Below are 17,349 nucleotides of genomic sequence, written 5' to 3'. Positions count from 1 at the left end.
AAAAATCTCTTGGCTGTACTCCATTGTATACTCTTATTGAATATGTATTGTCCCAAGCTATGACTATGAATATAAAATACGCCAAAGTATTTGGTAGCAAAGGGGTATTTACAGTGCAGGAGAACAGAGAAATGTCTATACAAAATGTATACCTCCAGTATGTTCCTTTGGAGTTAATGGCAGTTGTATCTCTAAATATAGGAACACTTTTTGTCTTAAAAAGTTATAGTTTTCATCATCACTAGGAAATAGTTGGACATTTATAGGTGAGCAGATGAGCATTTCAGTTCATTTTTTAAAGCATGTTAGCCTCAAAGCTACTGAAACCTGACTGAAGTTTGTGTTAACTGGAATTGTGTGTTGTGTCCCCCTAGGAGGAACAGGCTGCTAAACTGAAAGCTGAGAAGATTAGGGTTGCATTAGAGAAGATTAAAGAGGCACAAGTGAAAAAGGTGAGTCAGTTATACCCATTTATAAGACCCTTATTTTATTTTTTTTTTCCTGGAAAATGCAGGCAGACTTCATTTGCATCTGTTAGCCTTAAGTTGCCCTTTAGAATACTACAGTGTTCTTATTTTATAAACTTCAGTGGTAATGTGCTTTCCCATCTAGCCTGGACCTAATCAGGAGAAGCATAGGATATGGACTAACATGATGTTTTTCTTAAGGAATAGCTTGTTTTTCAGCTAGTGTTCATTGGGAAGATGTTACCAGCTTCCTCCCAGAACTGAAATGAAGGTCCAGCCTCCTGAGATATGTTCTGCAGTCATGTATTTAAAATTTGTACCTGTTTTCTTCGTAGCCTTTTCTTCACAAGCCTTTTCCCATTATGCGTAGCAGGATTTGCCAGTGCTAAATGGAAGAGAAGTATTCCAGACTAAAGACAGAGATTACCAAATGGAGCAAGCCTACTGCCATTATTTGATGTACTTTCAAAGAATATAGAATGCCCTTAAAATTTAGCATTTTTATTTTATGACAGGAGATTTTTAGTAGCTTAAAATGCCTTTTTCATTAATTGTTTGTAAATCAAAAGCTGAAAAACTGTCTTGGCTGGAAGATGGAAATTACCAAGTCAATTGTACCAGTGTATTACAGCTAATAGGTTTTATCTTTTCCAGCTCAGCAAGATGTAAAAATGGAAAAAATAATGATTGATAAAAATAATCTGTTGTCTTAAGTCTTTTGATTGGTTTTAAAAAATGGCTGGATTTTTGTTTCTTGACAATGACCTCTTTAAAATGCCTATGAAAAACCATTGTGTTTTAAAAGCACTTTTTTTTCACAGTGCTGTTTCATATTCCCCAGAAAAGTAAGGTTTAGTATTGCTATATTGTTTACCTAATAACCATTTTTAGAAAATACTGTAGGAAGCAGGCAGAAAGCTTAAACCGCACATCTGAAAAATTCTGATTCTTTGTAAGCCTGTGCAGAGCTCTATATCTATGTTTATTCAACCTAGATATTGTCTGAAAGACACTTTATTATCAGGACACTCCAGCAGGAAGGATTTTTTTTCCTTCTTAACACACAACTGAAGGACTTTCTCATTGTGTTGAAAAGACCTTTATATTTACTTTCTTGTGCTGTAGGAGAACAGTATCTTGTTAAGTGTCTGTGTTAAAAATATCTAGCCATCATTTATGACATCTTACATGTTCAGGGAGTGTTTTGATTGAATTTTATGCTACTGTAAGAAAACCTTAGAAGAATAAACAAGATCTTAGAAACCGTATTTTTATTTGAAATGTGACAGATTAATCCTTCTTTTTATTTTCTTAATTTTCTGCTTAACAGTTGGTGATCAGAGTCCATATGTCTGATGACAGCTCAAAAACAATGATGGTGGATGAGAGGCAAACAGTGAGACAAGTATTAGACAATCTGATGGACAAATCACATTGTGGCTACAGTTTAGACTGGTCATTAGTGGAAACCATCTCTGAATTGCAAATGGGTAAGTAATAATTATAAGCATTTCTAATTCTTATTCATAGATGCAGCAGTAGTCTACATTCTCAGAATGATTTAAATACTTGTCTTCATAATGTTCACAATCCTGTTCATTAATGTAGTAAATGCTAATTCATGTAATAAAGCTCATGATCGAGCTTGTTTCAGAATGATCTGAAAATTCTGCTTCAGGGTGTTTAAAAGGATGAGAAAGTTGGTCTAGTGGTTTCCCAAAGATTTCTTCTTCTTTATTTTTCAGAGAGGATTTTCAGCTATTTTCTACCATTTCAGTAAATTTTCCTCTTTTTCTTTATGCTGTTCTCTTTTGTCTATTTTCAGTATTCTGAAGTTCTAGCACTAGTGGTAACTTTTTCAATGGAGAGTCAAAGCTCAGAGGTTTGACTGAGAACCAGAGTTCTCAGAGGTGTTGTTGATACATCATTTATTGAGTGACAGAGATCATAGGAAGTAGACAGTGTCAGTTTTTAGACTTCTTTACAATACCTGTACTAGCTATGGGTATTCTGCATTTCAGAAGCATTTTCTTTTCCTTCTGATCATTGCCCACTACTTTTTGATACTTTATGAGTGACATAATCATTGGGGATGTAGAAAGAAGTATTGTGCCAAAAAAGCTGCCCGATCCATTCCTCTGGGAATTGTGTAGACCAGAGAACACATAAATGTGATAACCTTCTTATTTGTGCTCATAAACTTTGAAATGTTATCATTTGAGTCTGCAGTGTTCCTGCAGGATGGTAGGCCTTCTCAGATAAAAAAAAAATTAAAACATTTCATATGTTGATGGAACCATAAGCTTGAAGATAGGAGAAGTCCATGCTGAGTGACTGGATGTAAAAAAATGCCACTTCCAGGCATGTCTGGAAGTGGACTAAGTTCTTTTAGTCTCTTAGCATAAATTTCTTCCCCACTGTAGTAGATCTTGAACTCTATTTTCTCTGCATATATGCCTTGTCTCTTGGAAATTACTACAGATCAGTTTCTATCACAAAATGCAACAGATTCCAATGTATTTGCTCACTTGTTATTGTTGCAGAACGGATCTTTGAAGATCATGAAAATTTAGTTGAAAATCTCTTGAACTGGACAAGAGACAGTCAAAACAAACTAATGTTCGTGGAACGTATAGAGAAATACGCGCTTTTCAAAAATCCACAGGTAAGCCTGAGATTTGTGCTGAATGTGTGTGTGGCTGATGGCGGTTTCTTACTTTTTTGACAACATTCATTTCCATACTTTCATTTTGATACTTGTGTATGTGCTAAAATGCCAGGCAACTTTACACTTCAGCACTATGTACATCCACAGTGTTGTTGGCACATAGTCAATTCTTAAGAGGCAACCATGAGCTGAAGCAATCTGTTTGCTAATGCGTTTGTGAGTAGTTTAATGCACATGAAGGCAGGCAGTTTCCAGAGATTTACACTCATACTTAGTGCTGCTCAATTATGTAAACATGCAAGAAAGGTGTTGACAGATATTGCTAATAGTAATGTCTCTCCACTGTGCATTCTTGCATTGCTGGCAAGAAGGGGAAGACAAAAGCTAAGAGAACAGCCACTCCATGGTCAAATGACAAGAGTAGAGAAGAGAGTGTGTGCCCCTTCCTGTGCAAGTTGGGACCTGCCTATATTCACCTGTTTCCTGCTCCCTGGCTGGGAAAACAAAGGCTCCTCTTCCTCTCAAATGGCCTCAGAGACCTCTCTTCTCTCAAATGGTAGCTACAGACCTGGTATCTGGCAGCACTGCAGTATTGTAGGGGAGTGGAGGAAAAGAAACAGAAAAGCAGAAGGTGGTTATTGGAAGAATTTGCATTGAAAATTCACTTGATCTCATGTCTGTAATATCACTTGATCTCTGTTTTAACTCTTACCTAATGTATTCCCTTTTGAGTTTATAAATTATTTTTATATCTGTACGGCATCTATATGCTCATTTATTGGATTTAAACTGGGTATCAGTCTTGCATGTTTGTCCTATGGGAAATCAGTTTACTTGATTTTATTTCTTTTTAAGCAAGATCCGAAACTCAGTCTTATGCAAGTGCTTTGCACTGAAGCAGCAAAACTCTACATTCTTTTTAAAAGTTTGTAGATTATAGATTTACTCTCAGTACATATAGTAGGCACTGTCACAGGAGTGAGGTACCAGCATAAACCAAATATTTCTCTTTGTTTCAAAATATTGAACTGGCAAAACTTTGTGAATATTCGGGTTTTTTCCAGTATTGGACTAGGGGTTAGGAAGATGTTTTTCATTGTCCCAGTCTTTTCCAAACCGAGTAAGAGTAAAAAACTTATTTAATAAGATATGGTGCCTGTGCATAATTAAGTTCTTTTTAAGAAGTTGACAAGTATTTTATTTAGAATTTATTATTATTTATTTAGTATTTATATAATTCTTTGTGAAAATTAATATTTCTATTCAGTAAAACTCAGACCAAGGTGGGAAGAAGTACATTGCTTCTATGTGTGCTTCTTTGAATGCAGAAATAATGACAGTATGTAACAGATCTCCAGAGGTTTTTTATATTTTTATTGTGGTATTTACAAGTTCATAGTATTTTTATATCTGGAGGCATTGTAACAAACAGCTGTTTGATCGTTAGAAAAGCAGGATGATGTTGTTATGAGGCTGTTAGGTAGGAGTATGGACTGATTGATATTTCTGGTAAAGGTGATTGTAAGTTACTTCAATGTATTATTTAGCAGTCTGACAGTTTCAATTAGTCTACAAAGTTTTGTTCTTACTGCTACAGAAAAGTAAACAAGAAACACCATTTGGCTTGATTTCAGAATGCCTGAAGAAATATTAAACTTTATTTTGTTACAGAACTATCTTCTGGGGAAGAAAGAAATCTCTGAGATGGCAGACAGAAATAAAGAGGTGCTACTAGAGGTAAGAATGTCAAACCTGAAAGGACATAGTAGTCATTTTGGAGCATGAAGACAAACTGCTAAAGGTTGTGGTGATTGAAATTGGTGGACAGAGCAGAATGGAATTCTGGAACACTGTGAATGGAATGTGTTCTCTTTGAGATAAATGGCTGTTTTAATGTGACACTGCTTCAGATGTGATCAGTTAAAAAAAGTCTCTGCACTTAGTTTAGTATCTGAAATACCATACACAGTGATAATCAAATTGAGATTGCTTCTAGCTATGGCCAAAACCATTAATTTCAAGTTGAGATTTGCAGACCTGTGACCTGTTCTTTGTGACCTTTTTTTTTGACCTGTGGTGCTAGAGAATTTTTACTAACACTTTCCAAATTTTCATTTCTACGGAATTCTAGACCATGGGTCTGGAGACTGGTTTAAATTAATATTTCAAATTTTGATAATAAGTAAAGCAGTAAAAATTTTTTCAATTACATTTTAAAATTAAAAAAAACCCAAATTATTGAATTTTAAGAAATGCATGACAGAAATTATTATCAAACATATTAACCAGTTTACAGAACTAAGGGCATAAAAGTGTGGAACAAATAAAGCACACAGTAAATATAGCCTTCATAAGCTGAAAACTAAATACTTCTGTGACATGGCTGAAGTGCCATAGGTTCCACTTGATTTCCAGAACAATGATTATGATTTACCTAGTTACCCAAATGTAAATATTTGGGATATTTAATTTTGAGTTAAACTTAACACAGTTTAACTTAAAAGTAGCCTATGCATATTAGTAATGTGTTATTAATATGGGTTTCAATAAGTGTATGTATGTATACTTATGTATGTATATATACATATAATTGTGTGTATGTATGTGTGGATGAAAAAATTGTTTGAAGCCACAACATGCAGAGAATTGTAATTCTGCATAACTCTTTCTGTCTTCTAAGATTATTCCTAAGTCTCTGCTGCATATTAATCTGGAGTGTATTTAAAGCATTTGTTTTTCTCTGCTAGTTCTTTATAAATAGAACGTTAGCAGAAGTTGCAGTGTTGTGGGCCGTTAGTAGAGTGAAGTACTCCTGGAATGAATTGCAGCTGTGTCTGATGGATGCACAGTTAGGTTTGTGTGTGCTTATACATATGAGGCTATATAAGGTGACCTTGTGACCTTAAAGCCAGTAAAGCAATGGGGGATCTATTACTGAGAAGCAGTGGTCAGAAAATCTTTACAGTAACTGCTAATGATTTTTCTGTCATTGTTGCACTGAACAAATGTTGAGACACCCTATCGTGCTTGTCTGAATTGCCTTACTGCTTCTGTAATTTATCTGTAGTTCATATCTCATGTGAAAAAAGAACTGTTCCTGCTATAAGTGCATTCCTTGGATAAAGAATTTCAGTCATTCAAAACAAACCACTGCATGCTCTGTGGTTCTGTAACTGTGCCAGAGATTGAGGGAGTTTTGTGGCTGAAAGAGGATGGTAAGAAATCTTGGAAGAAACGTTACTTCCTTCTTCGGGCTTCTGGAATCTACTATGTCCCTAAAGGGAAGGCCAAGGTATGCTACTTAAAGCAATTGCTCTGAACTGTTCATTGCTGGTAAACAGTGCACACAAGAGTTGACTTCAAGTTTCTTTCTAAGTACCACATGCCTTAATTAAAATGCTGGCTTTATCATGGAAATACTGTGTGAATTTTTGTGGCAGCACTTGATATGAAGGGTGTAACCCCAGTTTACAAACAAAGAATACAGGGAACTGCTTCTTGGGTTGGGTGTTCAGAAATACTTGAGGAAAAGCTTTTGGTGGAGCTAAGAAGCTGGTCTTTGAAGCAGAATTTGGATGGAGGGCCAAATTGCTCGGCAAATGTCAGTCATGAAGTATCAGACCAACTCCACATTGTCTGCATAATTTCATTATGTTTAGTTAGTTCATATAAATGGGATTTTTTTGGACCAATTGGTGCTACAGTTTTTGAAACTAGTATAGATAATTCCATTTCTTCAGGATCACTTACTGCTGTTCCCTGTATCAGTAATGCAAAATATGTAGAAATACATTACAGCTTCAAGGCTGAACTACTGTGAGTTCAAGTCATCCATGAATCCATCAGTCTTGACAGCATCAGATGATTCCCAGTACAGGAAGTCCACCTCCCACACATCTGGGAATGAAGAGGAAATCTCTGTCAGCATGACAGCTCCCTTTAGAGCTGAATGCATGTCAGATGTTCTTTCCACAATCTTTTGCTTCATTAAAACAATCTGTATGCAAGTAGCCTGTTGAAATTCTTTGCCCTACACTCAATGCCAAACATCTTTAGAATTCTACTTACAGTCACACTGGAATTTGGATACCTTGATTATTACCAAGGTGAAATATAACCAGCAGCTGATAACTTCCTGATCAGCCAATCACACTTGCTTTCTCCTGATACCTGCTCTGAGTAAACAGCAGTAGTCCAGTGTAAAATGTTGCCAAAAGGCAAAATGCAGACAAAACACAAAAACCAAACTGAATTTGGTTAAAAATGAAGGTGTGATGAGGGAGTTTATGCATAGCTGTATCCCCTTCTTGTGTTGGTAGTTGTTTGAATCAGATTGAAACTAATATTTGACCTTAACTAGACTTTATATTAGTATTGGCTCTTAGCATTAGACTGATGGTGTCAATGTATGTGGATTTTTATAAAGATACTTTGTACATGACCGTTTTTGTATTTACTAGGTCTCACGGGATCTCGTGTGCTTTCTCCAGCTCGACCATGTCAGTGTTTACTATGGACAGGACTATCGGAACAAATACAAGGCACCCACAGACTATTGTTTAGTGCTAAAGGTAACACTGCAGCACTTGGCTATACTTGAATACACTTTACTTGTTCTGAACCATCAGCTGCTTTTAATCTAATTTTCCTCTAGTTCTTATATACAATGTGAACAGTTGTTGCCTGTTCTCTGAGCTGGTCATGACTTCATAAGCATTTTCATATTGCCCTGAATTATTTTATTTCCAGACTTATGAGTGCCAGTCTATTTAATTGTTCACTACACTCTAAAACATACACTAAAGTCTTCTTTTCCCTTTGGCAGCTCCATACCTTACAACTGTTTAGGTTCAAAGAGATAATACCCCTTGAAATGCTAATTGCAGGGAGTTATCTTCTCAGTGTAGGTCCAGAGTAGCAGAGAAATTAATATTAAAGATTCAAATCTATCCTTTATGGACCAACCTGAGGGAAAAGGGATGTTGTAAAGGAGTCATCTTCTGAGTATAAATGACAGGTAGAAAGAATGAGTAGCAAAAACTGTTATAAAACCAGTGACCTGATCTTAAACACATCTAATGACTTGAGTTCATAAAGTTATTTTAATTTAATCAAGACATCTCCTAGTTTCTGTTGACTCCCACATAGTGTTCAGAATGGTGTCAGTTCCTGCAAGATAGCTGGGCAGCAAGCTATTTTAAAACAAGCTTTCACACTGTGTTTAGGCAAATAGCATGTTTTCATGGATTTGAAATGGTGCCAGTAACAAGAGATGTTTTTAGTTGCACTTTTCCCCTCCCTGCTCTGGAGCTCGTGTGGTGTTGTACATTAGACTGTGTACTGTGCCTGGAGTGTGTGCCTGCTTGTCCACTGCCTGAAAAAGAATTTCATTTTCCAGTGGACAGAGCAACGTGGTTTTGAGCCCACTGAGGAAACAAGGAATATTAAATATGGGACATGATATTAGTTAAGAAAGTACACAGCCAAAACTGGAAGTATTTTCCATGTTCTTATAGGTCATTGAATGCAAACAAAAATGTCAGTATTGGTAGGTGTATATAAATTCCTTGAAGTAAATTGATTTTTCTACTTACATGTCAGTTTTGTCTATATCATTTGGACAGGTTAATAGTAAATTTTATTTTCAGACTTTTTGACCGCACAAAGTAGATTTTTTTTTTAATTATTGCCATTCTGATCATCAAATTTAATGGTAACGTTACTGAACACACAGAAGTTGTGTGTAGAAATTGTCCCTAAGTAAATTAATTCAGTAGATTTAGTTGGGTAGCTTACACCAAGTGAAGCTGTATTTTCTCTGCGGAACTGATGAATCACCAAATTATTATATTAAGCAGGATTCAGTTCTGCCTTCATCAGTTCTTATAATGTTACATAAATATTTTCAATTAGTACTAATGTATAGAAACCACACAGTTTTAAAAATGGAAATAGTTGGGTGCCGCAAAGGCTCACTAAGCTAGGAAGTATCTCCTTTGGGACAGGTAAATGGCAAATACAGACTGAAGGTCCAGTTCTCTACTGATGGCCAGACTGGATTTGTCTTTATCTTCACTCCTTTGTTTATATCAAAACTTAGTGTGCTCATGTCAGGTGCTGTGCTATTGTTAAGTGTAACATTTGTGTGCTAATATATAAAGTTAACTCCTTGGTCCTAAATGTCAGATTTCTGAGAAATTCATTTATTTCTATATAACCAAAATTTTGAACACGTCCAGAAAGAAGCTGGCTTATTAAGCAAAGTAATTGTATTTGCTTCTATAGACTCTTCTTTGTTACACAACATTTATGTGTAGGAGGCTAGTAGTGAAAAATGAAAACAACTATCTACTATCATAAGAAATTTTTTGCATATATTCTCTTTATGAACATAAACATCTTATGTTCATTTTAAAATAATTGTGTTGGAAGGCAACAGGATAGAATATTCTGAAAAAGCTTAGAAGTTCTTTGATATATGTTTCAGACAGTCTTCAGTAAAACTTAAATATCTACAATCCTCTAGCAAAACTCTGTGTCACTGAGCTGTAAGCTGACAGAGGAAATGATAAGAACTGGGGTGTTCAATTACCCCAACATCTGAGAAACCTGTAATTTCTATAGCATGGACTGGAAACAATTGAATAGTACATACAGAATGATTTGCAGTGTCTGATTTTTGAAAAGCATGCATTTGTTTCTTGACTGCTGAATTGATAAATACAGTGCCTTTACATTTTTTATACATGTATGTGGGAGCAGCAAGTATTTTTTTAGATGATAGCCCTGTATCAGTAAGGTGGGAACCTTGAAGGCTCTACAGTGGTGAGTCAGTCCGTAGGTACAGAAGACTGTTGGTGGGTAGAAAGTACTACAGCCCTAGGATAGTGAAAGACTAGCCCTTTCTTAGTGTTTGAAATCAGTATGTGCTGGACACACTTCCAAATGTGTGTGTAAAGCAATCCCCATTGAAATTCACCTCCTGAAATATTCTGGAACATTTTTAAGTGGGGTTAAATACACACTACTGATGAAGAGCTTCCAGCATTAGGTTTATCTGTATAGACATCAACAAATAAGTGCTTTCCTTGCATTCCTAGCTATGAAAACATTGATGAGAATGCACAATTTTTTGCAGCATCCTCAGATCCAGAAGAAGTCCCAGTATATCAAATATCTTTGCTGTGATGATGTAAGAACTCTACACCAGTGGATCAATGGCATCCGCATTGCTAAGGTAACCCCCAGGCAGTCTTACACTGTTGTCATGAGTAGTTGTCATCATCTGCTTAAAACCATTTACAGTTATTTAGCAAAATACATGGTAAATCTAACTTCCCGCTGTTGACAATTCTGAACATGAACTGTAAAATCTTTTCCTTCCTTAGCAAAATTATTATAGGCTTTGTTATAATAATTCAGTAATTGGGTCTTTTCTTCTTGTTTCTGCTGCATCCCTGTCACATGACACAGTTCTGACATACCTCATAGATAGATTTTAGCCAGCTCCGTTCAGATTTTAAAAAAGAAGGCTTATGAGAAAAGAGAATTTAGAACATAGAGCTGATTTTCAAGATCCTCAGCTTGTCTTAGTTTATTCATTGGGCCATTTCTTGCTTGACACTGTCTCTTCTAGCAAAAATAAATTGTTTTTCTTTCTTTCAGCAATTACCTAATGCCATTAATACTACCTGAACTCCTTAACATAGAGCCTGTGTTGCTTTGGGGGGGCTGACAGGAGGAAGGATGTAATAGAGAAGCCAGAGGTGGAGCTCAACAGTCTGAAAAGAGTGTACAGCCTATATAGAGTTGTTAAACTTGTTTGTGATTTTGCTTAGTACGGGAAGCAGCTATACATGAACTATCAGGAAGCATTGAAGAGAACAGAGTCAGCATATGACTGGACCTCCTTGTCTAGCTCCAGTATCAAGTCAGGCTCCAGCTCATCTAGTTTGCCAGGTAACAATGTGATCTATCTCATAATACAAAGATTCAATTGCCTTTGTTATCATCTGCTGTCTGGATACCTCAAGAGACTGTTGCAGGAAATGGACTGTTTCTCCAAGGTCTTTTATGCTATGTTTAGTCTAAAACACAGACTTTTTCTATAACATTCTGTATGTGTATATCTATATATATATATGCATACAGGTAAAAACCTATTTTGCTGTATTACTTGCAGTGATTACTGTGTTTGAAATATGCACTAGTTTCTTGTTCATGTCCAAAACCCAATGTTTTTCTTATACTGAGAGGAGGAAAGATCTTTTCAAATTCCTGATGCCTCTGTGTTCACCTATTCGAAAAATCAAATTTATATTGTAATGATGCATAGAACATATATACCTAATTCTTAAACTGCTTTGTGGACTGAAATATTTGAAATTGGAAAATGAGAACTAGCCCCTGCCCAAAGGCAAAGATCCAAACAATCCTTTTAGAGAAAACTTTGAAAGTACTGTTTCTGTTCCCATGTCAAATTGTGCATGCCTGCATTAATGTGCTCCCATTTATGTCTCAGCAAAACTGGGGCTGGTTTCTTGTTGCGTGTAACAGTTTCAAAATTGATAAATAGTTTATACAGTAATTTCTTTGTTCAGAGCTGACTGATACTTTGGTGGATTATTCAGAACCTTCATGGACTATGTTGTTTATTGAAAATGTGCTGTTGTGTGAAGGTATATTGTCTGCCACAGATATGGGTTGGGAAGTAATGCTACTGAATTGGACAGGTTGAGAAAGTAGCCTGTAAGAATGAGCTAAGCTAATGCAGCCTAACTGGGAAGGTATCTTCTTGTTTCAACTGTGTGGCATAGCAATAAATTCTTGGTCACTGACAATTTCTCCATCCAAGCTGGGTGTTTTTCTGATAAAGTGTAAATTCTTGTAGGGAGCTGAGCCACAGCTCACTAGCCAAGCATGTTCTGCCAAAGTTTGATTCCAGCCTGTGCCAGGATACTTTGGGATTACACAGAAAGCAGGTGCCAGGCTGAATAAATTGGTCTGGCTGTGCCTGCTGCTGTGTTGTCACCCTATGGACCCAGGGCATCATTTATGTTGGCTACTTGCAGGATGCACACCAGCCCCTCTCTTGTGTTGAGGAATGAGTCATTGGAAGCAGTGTCCTGCCTTGGCTGGTGCACTTTGTCTGTCCACAGCCTGTGCCCAGGGTACATTTTTAAGGTTGTGCTGGAGAGAGCAGGCTTTGGGGCTTTTCCCAAAGTGCAGGGATGGGGCATGGTTCAGAACCCATACAGCTGCAGTGTGATTTTACTTTACATTTGAAATGTATCTGACATGCTCTCATCCTTGTGCAGCTTCAGGTTTGGTTTATACCAGGCATCTGTTGTAATGGCCTGGATGTGAGCAAGAGCTTATGCAGTTCATTACTGGGAGCAGTGGCCTCTGGGGACATGTTTAACAAGTCACAGAATTGCATTGTATTGACATTACTCTTACATTCAGAAACATATGCTAACTGTTCCTTAACTTTTTTTCTGAACAGAATCTCAATCAAATCATTCTAATCAGTCTGACAGTGGAGTTTCTGACACCCAGACAGCTGGCCATGTCCGTTCCCAAAGCATTGTCAGCTCCATGTTCTCTGAGGCCTGGAAACGAGGCACTCAACTGGAAGAATCCAGCAAGGTAACAAGAAGACTTTAATTTGAGAACCAACGCCCAACAAAATGTATGAGACAGTGTTGTACCTCTTCCACCTCTGTCTTGAGTGGCATTTCTTCTCTGTTTTATGTGATTAATTTACACTGCCATATAATTGTTTTTTAGGATTCGCTTTTCAGGTAATTAAGCCCTGCAACTTTCTGTTCTTTCTTTTATTTCTGTGCATAGAAGCTTTTTGTTCTTTGAAGGCATTATACAGCCCCTCTCACAGAGTCCTATTTACTAATGTTGAATGAAGACAAAATAAAAAGATAAGCTGTTAACAAGTTGAATGAAATTCTTTCACTTATATCTTTCTCCAGTTAAGTAGCCACATCTTTCCTTTGTAAAGATGTGAATAACTGGGGCCTGAAAGCAGGTATATATGTTTTGAAGTACTTCAGCAGTTTTTACTCGAAAGTGTTCTGTTAGGTAGGAATGGAACCAGTAACCTCAGATACGGTCAAAACGAAAGTACTGACATTGTCAGCTATTGTGGATTAAGGCAGATGTGGTATCTTCTTTTGCTGGTAGAGAGTTACAGAACCCATTGAGGCTGGGGCTGTTGTGGCTTAGTTAGTTTTCTGTTCTTTCTGTGGTTAACTTTCGTAGTTCCTGGGGAAAATTTCCATGCACAGGAGAAATTCTGCTGAAGGTGTTTGTTGTCAGGTGTGAAGGAATCTCCAGGTTCCTGAACAGCCTTGATGTCATTAACTGTAGCAGCTACGTGTGGAAGTGCACTATGAGAAGCTGTCATTACTTCTGTCAGTTCTGAATCTTCCCCAGACCCCAGGTTCAAGCTGGAGAAGGAAGCTTTTTAAAACCAAAACCACAGGCCAATACACCTGGCACTGGTGCTTCAGATAAATAACTAAAAATAAGATAACACATCTCCTTTTCAAATGAGAAAGCATATGACAGTGTGAAAGCTGACGTGGCTGCATCCTTTGGGATTCATAACTTTTCTTCAATGCCTGCTGGCTTGGAAGTTGTCTGATTCTAATAGTAATGTAGTACTCAGTCCAGGAATGAGCTTGCTAAGTTGTGGTCCAAGTTTTCCTACTGCATGAGTGCAACACATGGTGCATGTCCATCAGCAGATGGCTTCTGTGTGGGTATAGAATGCATCATTTGTGCAGGAGTGAGCTGCACGAGATGGGGCATTTGCTAGCAGGTATCCAACAGAGGTGAAAGAGTACTGCTGTGAGAATTATAATGTTGCTGTTTCCTCAGGTTTTGGGTTCAGGGTAAATCCTGCTGCTACATATACTCACTGTGAGATTTTAAGCAAAAGTTTGAAGTTTACTGCCTTGGGGTTACTTTTGTTCTTTACCAAGTCTGTAGTGCTGCTGGCAATTGCTTATTTAAACCCCAAGAATTTTTATGCTACGTGATTAAAGCCATGGTAAAAAATAAAATATTCAGAATGCTTCTTGCATTGAGGAAGCTATCCATGTATCAGTATTTCATCAATATGAATTCCTTTCTGCAAATCCAAGAAAATGTTTATTTCTTCACCTTATGCATAACACAGGTAAATGGGTTGCCCTAAAACTTCCAAAGAATCCAAGTGAAACGAGCTGTGTAAACTTAGAGAAGCTGTGTTTAAACAACTGAGTGAATTGGTAACAAAGTTACTTTCAGTGAAACTACAGTGTTAATCCGGCCCGGGGAACTTGAATAACCGGGAAATCAGACTGGCAGTGGAAAATGTTAAACTGTGTGGCAAGAAAGGCAACAGCAGTGTTCAAGAATTGTAATTTACATGAGAAGGTGTTACCAGTGATACCGAGAGGTGCTTTAGTCAGATTAGTCTCCAGTTACCGCAGAGACAGGTTTGCTATGGTGCTTTGGTGTCAAAGCTGGCTTAAGAAGTCTATGTGGGCAGGTTGCTGCCAAGTGGCAGAACATTCCTGCATGTCCCTTCCCCTTGTGCAACAGCTCTCTCCCACCTTGTCAGCCTTGGCTCCTTCCCCTGGGCAGGCAGGGCAGAACAGAGCATGCTGTGTCTCAGCAGGCACATGGCATTGATGCTCTTTCCAGTCAGGGTGTTGTACTGGTGCCTCAGCAAATTAATAATGGGTGAGTTCTGCCCACTTTGCCCTCATCTACCAGTAACTTCCCAATCATTTCTTGAAGTCAAAAACATACTGAGATTGCTAGAGATCTGTCATATTTGACCTAAATTTGGTAACTAGTCCAAAAGCATGGGAAAAGAGATGGCAAACAGTTCAATTGCAAAAGTTTGTTTTCTCAGGAAAAAAGTAGCTAAAAAGGCACAGTTTACATAAAAAGCGATACTATTGTTTTTAAAGCATTTTTTAGAGTTCCAGATAGTCATGAAGATGCATGTTACAAATAGGAATTGCCAGTGTGCAATAAGTAATTTGTCAAGATACACAGAAGGACATCACATAATTATAGGGACAAAAAAAGGACAAATGAAACTCTCTCAAGGTTCTTCTGTAAAGAAAATAACACAGACTATATTTCTGGATGTTGAAATTTAATTTGATTCTGTGGAGATGGGAGGGGCTCCCCCTCCTGAGATGCCCGATAGTCTTTTCTCTGTCCTGAGTGTTTAATTTGTTCATTGTGAAGACAACTGTCTTCAATGGGTATAAAAAATACACCACTGTCTTTCAAATATATATAAAACTAAGAAAAACTTTTCCCAAAATGCAGATTATCCATCTGCTTCATATTTTGAAAGATTCCTCTTTGACCAAAGAATACTTTATTCATTTTTTCTCAGTTGGGCAGTGAAGAGCTCATTGAGTCTCACTTGCTTGTTAGATTTTGAACACCTTATTTCAAACATTATGCTACAACAAATACCCAAATGCATGTTCGTGGTGTCTGCTTTAAGGGACAAATTCAAGATTCCCCAAGGTCTTGCCATTCAGGAATAGCTGTTCTGTTATGCCTTCATCTCCCTCTCTGTCTGTTTTATGCCTCCTTTATTTTTCCTGTTGCCTTTTGCTGTCTCAGGTGTCAAAAGTGAAGCTCAGCACAACTAAGGGCAGCACACCCATGGTGCCTTATACAGGGCACAATTAAGGTCAGGTGGTGCTAATTGAAAATTCATTAACCTGGGTGATTGGGAGAATGGTAATTTACAGACTAACACTTGCAAGAGATCAAGATTTCTGTTTTGTAATCTGAACACCTTGATTTAGTTCCAGACCTGTTAATATTTTTGCCTTCCAGACCTAATGTGACAGGCAGAGGCACACCCCATGTTTGTTGTAAAATGACTGTTTATTGCTTCTGACTCTAATCCTTTTGATGGAGTTCTGCACATACAGACACTGCACACCTGTGTTTAGAACAAAGCAATATGCAAATGTGCTCTTCCTGTGCAGAGGAGCATAATTGGGCTTACTTACTGCAAAGTATCCTCTAATAAGGTATAGGTACGCAGTGTGGTCAGTCACTATGGTGGTGGTGTATTTCTAATGCATGTTTCTGTGCTGTGCACTGTGAAATTCACAACTTGGCTTGTAGCCAAAACACTTTGTATTAGGAGGATGTTTATAAATTTGAGTAATGCAATTGTCATTTTAATTTTTAAGAGGAATGTAGGCTTACAGCTTTTGAGAAACAACTTAACTTGAGCACAACACGAGTAGACTAAAATACTGCCTGCTGCTTTCCCATTGATCCTTCCATTAGTCAGCTTTTCCCTGTTTTTCCTTATTTTTTCTGTTTAACATATGAGTTGCATGTGTAACTTTCCTTTCCCAAGTTTACTTTGTTTTGCAGATATCTAAACATTTCCTTCTGGGGAAATTTTCTAGGAAAACTTGGCTCTTCTTCCTCTTCCCTATTTTCTCCTTGCCAGTCATGGATAGTAGAGCATGTGAAGGAAAAATATCTCAGTACTATTCCTGCAGAGCTTGCTCTCAAAGTGTTTTAGAGCAGTTCAGAATTTCTGCATTTTGTAACACTGAACAGTGTAAGGCCTGAACTAACAGATGTAAGGATTTGACATGCTCTGGGAGACCGTGTGTGGTTTGATTCCAGTCATACTGACCTGAGATGTCTACAGAGTCTCTGTCACGGCCTGGAGTGCTCTGGGGGGGCTCTGGTTGGGTCATTACACTTGCCCAAAGCAGGCCAGTAATTCTCACTGGATCCCACTGCCTGCCTCAGGGCAGTAACAAGGCCAGTGCATTTTCCCTCTGACAGCAGCTTCACTTGGAGCAGAACTAGCTCCACTGATTTTTGCCAGCTCTCCTCCCAGGCTGCCCCCGTCCCCTTGCATGGTCCAGGCTTGTCAGTGTATGGAATTGTCTCTTGCTCCAGTGTTTTGCTAATAATTCTTGCATGCTGTAATCTGCCACTTAATTTTTAATGTTGGGCACATTTAGACCTTCACTTTATAATCTCTTTGTCTCTTTCTTTCTCTCCCTCCTACCCTCTCTCTTCTTTTTCTCCCTTTCCACTTTCACTAAAAATCCCTTCCCCATAGGCCCGAGCGGAGCCTGCAGGTCGGCCCTTCGTGTCTGTCGCAGCCCCCGTGTCCCCGCAGACGAAAGCGGTGACGCC

The 17,349-nt window shown here is 37.8% G+C and overlaps 1 protein-coding gene across 1 annotated transcript in view; it reads left to right on the top strand.

Moving 5' to 3' along the window:
* Positions 1-17,349, top strand: part of RAPH1 (Ras association (RalGDS/AF-6) and pleckstrin homology domains 1) — an 80,054-nt gene that overhangs the window by 54,929 nt on the left and 7,776 nt on the right. Inside the window, exons 5-14 of the mRNA XM_031058600.1 lie at positions 375-452; positions 1,798-1,957; positions 3,011-3,132; positions 4,807-4,872; positions 6,269-6,427; positions 7,596-7,706; positions 10,274-10,372; positions 10,974-11,094; positions 12,641-12,783; positions 17,273-17,341. Of these exons, the coding sequence (XP_030914460.1) occupies positions 375-452; positions 1,798-1,957; positions 3,011-3,132; positions 4,807-4,872; positions 6,269-6,427; positions 7,596-7,706; positions 10,274-10,372; positions 10,974-11,094; positions 12,641-12,783; positions 17,273-17,341 (1,128 nt within the window). The remainder of the gene's footprint in view (positions 1-374; positions 453-1,797; positions 1,958-3,010; positions 3,133-4,806; positions 4,873-6,268; positions 6,428-7,595; positions 7,707-10,273; positions 10,373-10,973; positions 11,095-12,640; positions 12,784-17,272; positions 17,342-17,349) is intronic.

The sequence above is a fragment of the Geospiza fortis genome, unplaced genomic scaffold, assembly GCF_000277835.1.
Source record: "Geospiza fortis unplaced genomic scaffold, GeoFor_1.0 scaffold112, whole genome shotgun sequence".
Classification (NCBI taxonomy): domain Eukaryota; kingdom Metazoa; phylum Chordata; class Aves; order Passeriformes; family Thraupidae; genus Geospiza; species Geospiza fortis.
This window is presented reverse-complemented; position numbering and strand designations above follow the sequence as displayed.